General features: G+C 37.6%; 1 protein-coding gene across 2 annotated transcripts; it reads left to right on the forward strand.

Moving 5' to 3' along the window:
* The first annotated feature begins 2,393 nt into the window (after nt 1–2,393).
* LOC146713558 (uncharacterized) lies at nt 2,394–10,759 on the forward strand. Of its 2 annotated transcripts, none has more exons than XM_085448778.1 (7): nt 2,394–2,895; nt 7,036–7,111; nt 7,514–7,629; nt 7,914–7,952; nt 8,292–8,396; nt 8,551–8,574; nt 8,875–10,759. In XM_085448778.1, exons 3-7 carry the CDS (start codon nt 7,554–7,556, stop codon nt 8,898–8,900), a joined length of 270 nt encoding a protein of 89 aa, XP_085304904.1. In that variant the 5' UTR covers nt 2,394–2,895; nt 7,036–7,111; nt 7,514–7,553; the 3' UTR covers nt 8,901–10,759. The 2 variants fall into 2 exon arrangements, with proteins under 2 accessions (XP_085304904.1, XP_085304898.1); XM_085448772.1 differs by having other exon boundaries at nt 2,396–2,895; nt 8,734–10,759.
* The last annotated feature ends 367 nt before the right edge of the window (nt 10,760–11,126 follow it).

Below are 11,126 nucleotides of genomic sequence, written 5' to 3' on the forward strand. Positions count from 1 at the left end.
GAAAAGGGGGCAGCAGGGAATTTATGTATTTATAGTTATGCTTAAAACAAGAATTACAAATCTATCTTCCTGCAGCAGTAAATGGAAACCACAAGATCAGTGGCAATGCAGTATGCAGATATGACCGCTAGATGGCATTAGAGTCTGACCAGAAAGAAAGCAGGAATAAGAGGCCAGGAGTTGGTAGTCACAGAAGAAGCTGTGAATAAGGGAAAACACATGTAAATACAGTAATCCACATATTTTACAGAAATAGGCTAAAGGTTGTGTGGTTTTTGTGTGACAAATTTAACTTTATAAAAGTATAAATAGTCTAAATACATTTACAGGTTTTCCAATTTTCCAAATCCTCTAAATTACAGGAAATCAATGTTTGTTTTGTAAAGTAATTAAAGTGGGATTCAAACTATTTATTATTACTATACCATTATTTGTGTTATGAAAATATTAAGAAATGACTGGTGTCCACTTGTGACCAGTATTTTTACATTGTTTGCCCTAACCCTATCAGCATTGTTTACATGATCATGTTTACTCCTCCACCCAAGATTGTTTCAGTTAAACACTACTCTAGAGTGGGGTTTTAACCCAGTCCAGTTTATTCTCTGAGTGTAAGGCAAGGCAAGGCAAATTTATTTGTATAGCACAATTCAACAACAAGGTGATTCAAAGTGCTTTACAGAGACATTAGAAACAAAAACAGATAAAAAGCATGATTTAAAATTGATTAAAACAAGCAAACAAACAAACTAACTAAACACACACATTCACATTCACACCTTTTTGCGCGATCTGAACCCTTATCGTAAGGGGAGCTACCAGTCCTTCTGTGGACGAGCTACTTTCTATTTTAAATTCCCTGAATTTAAAATACTCGTGTACTCCAAGGTTCAGTCCTCCACTACATCCACGTCAACCCCCTGGATTTAAACAGGGGTCACAGCTTTCCTGGTAGCAGTCAATTCTTCTGTCTTTGTCACACTGAGGTGCAGATTATTCTGCTGCTCCACATGAAACACGAGTCCACCATAGCCCAGTCTCATCACCCACACCGATGCATCCAACCACTGCAGTGTCATCAGAAAACCTCTGAAGATGGCAGGTCTCTGTGCAGTGGTTGAAATCTGTGGTGTGGTGGGTGAAGAGGAAGGTGTGACACATTTCTGTGGGAGGCGGCACATTTCAAATACCAGGAGAATCTCTCACTGGTCTGACAGCGTCAGACCACAGTGAGGTTCAACTTAGGATGTAAACCCGCGACCCGCAGACAAAACACCAGAGGTACCACAGCTGGATGCAGTGACTCTGGGTGAGCGCTAAACATGTGACTTATGATCTTGAGAAGCCAACCAGGTGCCTGCTGTGGCCAGAGAAGAACGCACTAGTGGCTCTTGCTATGCTGGCAGCAGAGATGTTGGTTTAAGCTGGGGAATCTCACCCCCAGCCCTCCTTATGGCTGCATGCAGCAGGGACCCACCAGGCCCTGAAAGGCTGATGAATTATATGTGTAAGAGAGCGAATACATACTGTATGTGTATCAGATAACAGTAGGGTCAGCTGTTTTTTTTTTGTCTAGTGTAACAACATTACTATAGGATCGGGGCTATTCTGCTAGGTTCACAAGAATGAGCTATCACAGGATGGTGGGAGTGTGTTCAGAGGGATGAGGGAACAATGGGGCTGTAAGCAGGTGTTTCAGACATATTGGAGAGTTACGAAAGTGCTTTGTGCAGCTGCCTGTTATAGATGAAGGACGTGCAGATGGACTACACAATTATTGCTTATTTATGATGAATTTATTAGTGCTTAATTTATGCTGAAACCTCTTCTTCAGCTGTTATGTAATCATATGAATACCACAGCCACTATGTGTGTTCACATTCTTATTAACAACAATTTTATGCTCTTCTGACATAAAATAAGTAAAAAAAAAATTAAAATGATTCTATTTCCCGAACTATAATAACTCTGCATTATTTGCAATTGTTCGCTGTGCTTAGAAAATTATATTAGTAACGAAAAATAATTTGTATTTTGAACACAAACATTCATACAGTTAATTAGTTCATTTTTAGCTGAAACTGACGATTGTTTTAAGCATATTAATCCTACAAATCATTTCCTTTATTTGAATATGTGATTTTCCAAAATATTTAAAAATGTCTATTACAATTTCTGTTACAGTTTCCTACAGTCCAAGATGATCTATTACACTTTTCAATATTCTGGAGAACGGTCAAAAACCCACAGATTTCATAATAAATCTGCTAACGCACACCGGGGAGACACGAGCGTGAAAACCTCTGAGCGCAACACACAGGGCTTTATGCACAGGCAACCCCACTTAGGTTTTTATACTCGGTGTGCCGTGCGTCCCGTGACAAGTTTAACATCACACTCAGCGGTGCAGTGTCTGTGGCACGTCGTGGGGTCGTGCACTCCTTGATTTTTGTAAATTCTACAGCTGGCGTGTACGATCGTGTTGGTTTTACCACTATTTTACTGATATTCCAGCGCAGAACATACTGACACACAACAGTTTGTCGAGGTTTTTTTTCTCTCTTTTCTTTCCACAAACTAACATTTTCGCTTTCGGTTTTGACTTCTCCTCATCAGCGCGTTTGGTGCGATATTGTTTAAGTGGCGACACCTATCGAGAATACCGCAGCGCCTTCTTCAGCCTGAACGGCGGGTATGAGTAAATATGACTGTATCTGTGTGATGATGTTAAACGAAGGGACTATTGCAGAAGGTATACTGTCAGCTGCGTAATGCCGATCCTCCCAGGCGAAGATGTGCCGCCTCCCATAGAAGTGTGGCCCTCTCTGCTTGCCATACTCGCTCCGAGTGGAGGCGCAGCAGGACAGCGCCCACATTTTCCTCTGTTTCCTGAAGGTAAGCGACTATATTCCTCTGCCATCAATACACGGCTAATCTCTTTAGCTTATAGTGTAACGGGATACGGGTCATTCCTGTATATGTGGAATATGTAATGGAGTCTAGAGACAGTCTCAATGTAATAGAGAATTAAATAGACATAGAATTGTCTCATTTGCCATAATCAGGTTCACTCAGATCACTGTGTCTCTCACTGACACAATCTGAATGGTAGTATTTACTGTATTTACATAGTATTTACTATGCTGTGTCACAGTATAATGTGTCATAGCCACATAAACAATGACATATTTTATGTGCTTACAGTTCAGACCTGTACAGCCCAAGATTACTTATTGTAATTATACAGATAACATCTGGTGAGTCCAGCATAACCAATTGACTCACAGGCTTTTAGAAGCTATTGCAAAAAAAAGGAGAGTGAACTGAACACATCACTGGCTCTTGAATTATTATGATGACTTACATTTGCAACTGAAACACATTACTGCTTTTGAATAGCTATTCTATTTCATCTTATTTTATTCAGCTTTTATCCCTCTCTCTCTGATGTGAAAATGACCAAAGAAATACATTTAAATTTCTTTGGTCGTGCAAGTAAACAGAGCAGAATGTTCTTTGCTTCCATGTTTTAATGTAATATTCATATCATATCAAACACTCCAGCTTACCCTAGGAAAATTAAACAATGTCAGTGTACAGACATCATTTTTTATACAAGGTATCTTCAACCCTGCATCCCATTTAGTTAATGGCATCTTCTTGTGTAAAGTAACAAAATGTAGTCAAAATGTTTCTCATGATTTTTTTTAAATATATAGAAGAATTGTTATCTGAAGCCAAAACAAAATGGCCAACAGAATTACTTTTCCAAGTGGATCATTATGCATTTTGCTATACTGGTCCATTTGATAGTCACATTAGATCTTTATTTTATTTTGAGTTATTATAATCGGAACAGACAAGACCGGTGGACAGAAAAGAAAAAGAAGAAAGAAATAAAAGTTGAGGAGAAAGTTAACAGAGGGAGAGGAAGAGACAGAGAAAACACTGAAATTCTGTGCAGGGAAGCTGCTGTTGTTTTTGGTTGCATAAGTATTCAGTGTTATTTTTGCAAACATATGCATAGGTAACACTAAATAAGAATATTAAATGTCACTGCGCAGCACAAGGTATCAATAATACATGATGTGTTTAGAGGCATCAGTCGACCAACTACAGTCAGTGCTCGGGTACGTCAGCTAGTACAGCAGAACACTGTGCTCCGCAAAGTCGGAAATAGCTCATGTACTGCTTTTTTTTTTTTTTTTTTTTTTTTTTTTTTTTTTTTTTGTCCCGTTTGGATCTATAGCCATCAGAATTGTTGTCTTAAGGCCAAGAAAGATGCCAAGCGGATTTATTTTATCAAGTGGATCATCGTGGCCTTGCCATATTGGTCCATTTGATTGACCTTTATTATAATTATGAGTTTATTTTATTTTCAGTTGTTACAAACGAGACAGACATGACTGTGGGATAGGACAGGGGGAAAGAATGAAAGAGAGGGAGAGAGCTCATGTACTGCTTAACTAAATTTGTGGATTGCCAGTTGCGCTGAGTTCCTGCTGTTTGAGGCAGTCCATTTCTTCCTTTAGTCCCGAGTTTAGGTCAACCCCAAGAACAAGTGAGCAATCTAGGTGTTCAATGAGTGCAGTTAAAAAAAAGCATGGATAAAAATGTTTGACATTATATGACTTATTCATTAAATAAGCCAAAAACTCTATGAACTACCAGATTACTACTATATTTTACATTACATTACTTATATAGCACTTTTCTACTCTCCTGGAGTACTCAAAGCGCTGCATACAACATGCCCCATTCACTCACTCATACGAGCACTTCCTTCTGTACTCAAGTGCAATCTAACCAACATTCACACTCCGATGGACACATTGGAGAACAACTTAGGGTTTGTATCCAAGGATCGAACCACCCGCCATCTGTTCAGTAACTGAACGCCGAACTTGCACCGTGACTTCAAGCATATCAAGAGCAATAGTAGAACAAACATGCAAAGTCTGGACTGAGTGACATCTGTAATTCTCTTTCTCATTTCCACAAAGAACACTAAACACGTGATGTTTGAGAGTGTTCATGAAGAAGTATAGAAATGGCCAAAAGGAGTTGCACTGTGTTTCTGGATCTGGAGAAAGAATATGATAACGTGCCTAGAAAGTGTTACTACAGGAAATCAACATTGGCAGAGATGTATGTGAGGTTGGAGCTGGTAATTGTGTAAACACACAATAACCACACTGATGCTCTGTGCTGTTATTCTGTTGTGGACCATCTGGCAAGATATTGGAAACAACAGCCTGTCGTATTCCCTGCCATGCTGGCATTCTGAAATACTGGACGAGATGAAACATGCATCACTCATTCTTCTTTTAGTTTAGACATGTAGAGCTCAAGATTGCTTATCATAGTCACACAGATGACACCCACACTTGGAAAAATAACTGGATGATTATGTTCCCTTAGATTCACTAAAACAGTTTATAACATGTAATCGAAGCATTTCCTCCACCTAAAGTGAACTATGACTAATTGTTCATTGTGTTTTATAACTGGGAAAAAGAACTCAAATGCAACTCACAAAGCAACAGCTTATTTACACCTTAAACTCCAGCAGGTCAGACTACTTCAATGATCAAAGATCTTCCATTTCCAAAAAACTAGTGCAATGCTTCTAGAAATGGGAGAACTGAAGATGAACCACAAATATATAAATTAGATTTCTTTGTTGTTGTTTGACTCACCAGGAATCAGAAAGTGAAAATGAGTCTTCATTCTGCAGAATCAGAAGTGTCTGTTAACTTCTGCTAGTAATAATTTAGTATTTGTTTTTTATCTCATCAGAGAAACATTTAGACAGAAACATATTTTGCAGCTGCTTAGATAACTGTTATTTTTATATGCCCACAATGCATATCTCATTTCAACATGTAAATTAAAAGGCTTTGATAGTGTGTGACATGGTAAACTCTAAACTTCTATCGGGGGGATTAAAAATATTAATAAAAATGTGTTGTAGTCACAAAGTTGCTTAGTGTTTTCACCGCAATGGTGGGTCATTGCCTAGTTACAGGACAAGCTATATGGTGTACATATAGCATGCTATACAGTAAGTCCTTTTCTACAAACCCTCAGAGGTGAAACAAGTTAAAACACTCTGAGTTTGGATTTGTTTTTATAATGTTTTTCCAGATATTCTTAGGTGTGAAAGGTTGACTAGACTGGTCTGACTTCATACAATCAATGAGCCCTGCACCAAGAACATGGGGTAGACATAGGCTACATTCACACTGCAGGCGAAAGTGCATCAAATCCAATTTTTTTGACCCTATGCGACCCATATCTGATCATGGTATGACAGTGTGAACGGCACAAATCCGATAATTTCAAATCCTGGGTCACTTTCGTATGTGGTACTGAATCCGATACATATCCGATGTTTTAGAAAGCGACTGTTGTTTGAACGGTCAGGTCGCATTAAATCCGTCTTTTACGTCACTGACACAAGACAGACGCCAATTATCAGCACCGGAGAAGACATCGCGAACGCTTCCTGGCCATCCCGTGTAGATGTTAGTGAAACTGTTGGGAAGGCAACGTGAACATTTTATTTGTCCTGTATAATCTGCAGATTCTGATAGAAATCTACAACTATCTTTTGAAGCACCGCTCCTCTCTAAAACAGCAATAAGGATAATTATTAGGTTATCTACATTATTATGTAAATAACAAAATAACTTAAAGCAAAAATTGGGAAACGTAAAGTCCGAAGTCTTTATATTAAGGGCCATCAGTCAAAAATACTGTTTGCTCTGGGTCTGAACAGAGCGCGTTGTGTGTGACGTCTTCTTTTGCGCATGCGGGCCGCTTTGAGGGTTCACACTAGAGCGCGTTTGCTGTCGCATTTTATTTGTAGTGTGAACAAGCAGACAAAAAAATTGGATTTGATCAAAAAATCTTAATTGAGCATTAAGACCTGCAGTGTGAACGTAGCCATAGATATGTGGGCTGACTGTGTTATACAAATCTGTAATTGTGTTTTTCTCTTATTTGAATTTGCACTGCTTCTTTTCTGAACAGAGAACAGTTCAGCTGAAAAGTTGACACGACCAAGGAAGGAAGCCGAGTTGTGTTGATTTTTGCCCTTCATCTACAGGTAAGCTAACTACAATCAGTCACATGAAAATAAATGCCTTAATGCTTCTCCATGTTGTTTGTGTGCTTTGCAGATATACAGATTTTGACAGTGATCAGTGCTGAATGCTGCTTTCAGGTTTCAATTGTGTGGTTTGAATTTTAAACTAAAATTATTGGTCTGTGTAAACTACTTGTATGAAAAGTAATCGAATGTAATATGATGCATTATCATGCATTATTATATATATGCATTTACAATAATTACATTACTTACATTTGTCAGACACTCTAGTGATGACAGAATATTATTGCATGTCAAATCCAAACATGCAAACATTGACTTCTAATGTGCTGATCAGGCTCAACCAGTCTGATTATATTTTAAGTGACCATATTTGGCATTTCCTGTTTTTGACTGCAGTTCCTTTGAAGAGGAAAGACTTTTAAACGGCCCTGCTAGCATGAGGAATTTACTGAGCACCATGAAGTCAGCAGTAGGATTACTAATTTTCCTTCTCAGTCATGATGCCTCAACGGGTACGTTATATGTCTTTCTCATATAATAACACAAACTTGATCTGAGGTTAACCATTCCACGTATTACATTTCAAAGCATGTAACTGGTCGAATTTACTTATTTCCTCTGTTCTCAGTAAGTCATTTTTTTCTGTTTTATTTAAAATGGTCATATATAAATTCATAGTACAGTGTATAGAAGTATCGTATCTAAAGTGAATGTTACACCGGATGTCATTTGGTGAGATCAAGTGATATTTGACAAAAAATTAATTCATATTTCATTTTTCTCAATGTTCCACCAGCTCCAATAAACATTGCTTCAGCGTCGACAGAGAATGCAAGTAAGAGAATACTTCACTTATCTGGTTATATTCCAAGGATGATACCAGATGATAAGAAAGGAACTTGGCACAAATGAGCAAAACAGGCTTAATTTTAGCACTTAGAACATAAAATATTTCAAGCATAGTGTTACATCAGAAAATGTGATTTACAACAGTAAGTACTTTCATTTTATTTATATATATACTGTAGATAGATAGATAGATAGATAGATAGATAGATAGATAGATAGATAGATAGATAGATAGATAGATAGATAGATAGATAGATAGATAGATGTAAACTTTTAGTCAAGTAAAACGTGTTTTTACAGCCAATGCTTTCATTTATTCTTCCAGCTCCTCAAACAGGCATTTACCTTGACATTGGCATCATAGCTGGCATTGTCATGGTCACTGTGATTGTCTTTGCCTTGATAGGAATGTCTGACCATGAAAAGGATGGTAAGTGTATGTAAAAAAAACCCAAACACACATTTGAGAGTTGACAACATCATCTTTCATATTCACTGTATGTGAGATTTTAATGCTAGAGTTCAATCTTATAAAAAACATTATTCCCTCTTTGACTAACTTTGACTTCATTTACTCTTTTTAGACGAACGTGTCAAGTTAAATAAAGGTGAGTATTCTTGACTTTGCTGTTGATATAAACTAGTGTGCAAACTAGTTTAAAGTGGGTAATGTTACAAAAATTCATGCATTGACCAGAATGATTAAATTATTAAAACTGTTTATTGTTTTGGGGGGCACTGATATGTGTGTTTGTGTGTGTGTGCAGGTACGACTTCAAGCCAGGAAACACGCTGTACAAAATGTTGCACCAAATATTCTGAATATTGTTGCAGTCTTTTATCCTGTTGTTGTTCAGGTTGTGCTGAATCACTTACCAAAGCTTGTGACATATGCTGCATGTCTCTAGGTTATGGATGTATGGTACCTTTATAAAGTATCCTTTGAATGTTCTATACATCATTTTTACTGTTATACAGCTATCCATGCTCATGAAAGTATCTGAATATGTTTTGATATAACCTTTCTACTCAGTAAACAGACAGCATTGCTTTACAGTGCAAGCTGCTTCCCTTCATCCACATGGACTCAGAAATTACGTGCTATTGTTTACACTCTGCAAGCCTTTGGAGCATAGTTACCGATGGAAAAATATGTTATGCAATGTACTAATTAGTGTGAGCAGTGTGACAGTCAAGAGCACACTTATAACTGTTCTTGTGAGAAGCCTGTAGAAAGAAAAGTGTTATTGTGTGACAGTTTTACAGCAAAGGAGGGTGAGAATGATACAATGTAATAAAAAGCTCATTGGGAACTTCCCCTTTTGAGCACTTGCATTTGACGTACTAGAGTCTGGGACTCCTTAAAAAGAAAGACGTTCTCCAAAAAAGCAGTTTGAGGATGTAGAGGCGACTGGGAGAGTGATGAGCTCCATAAACTAGAGGAGCGAATTGTGGGAGTCCGGGACTCCGACTTTTCTAGTCCGGGACTAGAGGGCAGCGTGTACACGTCAAAAGCAAAAGTAATAATAATAAATTGTTGTTGTTGGGCAAATAGGTTTTCCAACAGAAGCTAGATGCAAGGAAATGCAAAAACCTAGTAAACCAAATACGAACTAAGGAATTATGCAAATCAAAAGACAAAAGGAATTCATGGTAGAGAAAGGGACAGTGAAGACTACTTTACCTGCAGTTGTCACGCACATTGGGCACGAGCTTCCTTAGGAAAGAACAAAAGAGGGGGAAGTAAAGCTGGAAAAGAAGGGAGGAAGACTTTCTTATATGACCAGGGACTGTTAGCGGATGCAGGAGGGGAGAAAAAAGATGATCTGCTGAGCCAATTTGAAAGACATTTTACACATGGAGGATAATATACCACATGTGACCCTAAAAATTGGGGAAAAGACATAATATTATTCTGTGATTGTGGACTCACACGGGCAGTAATCTAAATGCTATCTAATGTTGTCTAAAGAAATGGGTAAAAAAAACTGTGAAAATGGAAAATAGGGAGTCTGGAGAAACAAACTGTGAGTGCTGGAGTCTGTTGCTCATCCTTAGGCCCTGTAAATTTGCAGGGGAGAAATTTAATGACTAAACTAGGAATAGAACCAGTAAAAATAATCCCCTAAACATTTTAAAGCCCTCACCGAAGACAGCACCCACTAAAAAAAAAGAAAAGAAAAGAAAGGGTGAGCCGAGATGTATCTAAATTCCACACATGGAACCAAATAATCATGAGCTGGAGAACAAAGAGTATGATGTAACAGCAGTAGCTGAAGTGAAAAGCATTTAGGATGAGCATATCGAAAATCCTAACCAGAAGAGATGTGTTACTGAATGTTTTTGTTGATAAACACAGCCTTAATTATGTGTATATATATGTGTATATTCTTTAAATTGTTTTGTGTGTTGTGTCATGTTATAATTTGGGGCATAACTGGATAAACAGGAGGGAAATGATGGAAAAAATATGTTACGCAATGTACTAATTAGTGTGAGTTGTATGATAGTCAAGGGCACACTCAGTACACTTAATGCAAGCATGCCTGGTTACCAAAAAAAGTATTACAGTATCTGCTTATTAAACGACACACGCTTATAACTGTTCTTGTGAGAAGCCTGTAAAAGGAAAAGTGTTGTTGTGTGACAGTTTTACGACAAAGGAGGTTGGGACTGATAAAAAGTAATAAAGCTCACTGGGGATTTCCACTTTTGACCACTTGCATGAAACCTTGTATTTGATGCTTTTGCTCCTTTGCAAGAATAAAAGCTCCAGTTTTTGACTGTTGTTCATATTTGCTAATTTTTATTCTGACACTTGCCCTGAATCATTCTTGATTTTCTACAAGGCTGAAACTCTGAAGGTAGCGATGACACACTCAAAACAAGTACTGAGGTAAACCAAAAATTTAAAATGAACATTTACAACAGAACTTGAGTTTACTTCATCTGAAATAATGTTAACCTAAATAAAATAAAATAAAATAGTTTTAAGTCCTGGTGAAAAAAATGAACTGAAATTTATTTGAACAGGACTTTGAATTTTAACTGATTAAATATGCTAAAATACTAAGAGTGTGGGTGTGCCAGGTAACTTTAAACCTGCAGTTGTCATCAGGGTTTCATGTTGTTTCTCCTTTGTGAAAACATGTTGTATGCG

The sequence above is a fragment of the Copadichromis virginalis genome, linkage group LG3 (genome assembly GCF_057382275.1).
Source record: "Copadichromis virginalis isolate Kocher_CV1m ecotype Utaka linkage group LG3, C_Virginalis_male_GT1.1, whole genome shotgun sequence".
NCBI classification, from domain to species: domain Eukaryota; kingdom Metazoa; phylum Chordata; class Actinopteri; order Cichliformes; family Cichlidae; genus Copadichromis; species Copadichromis virginalis.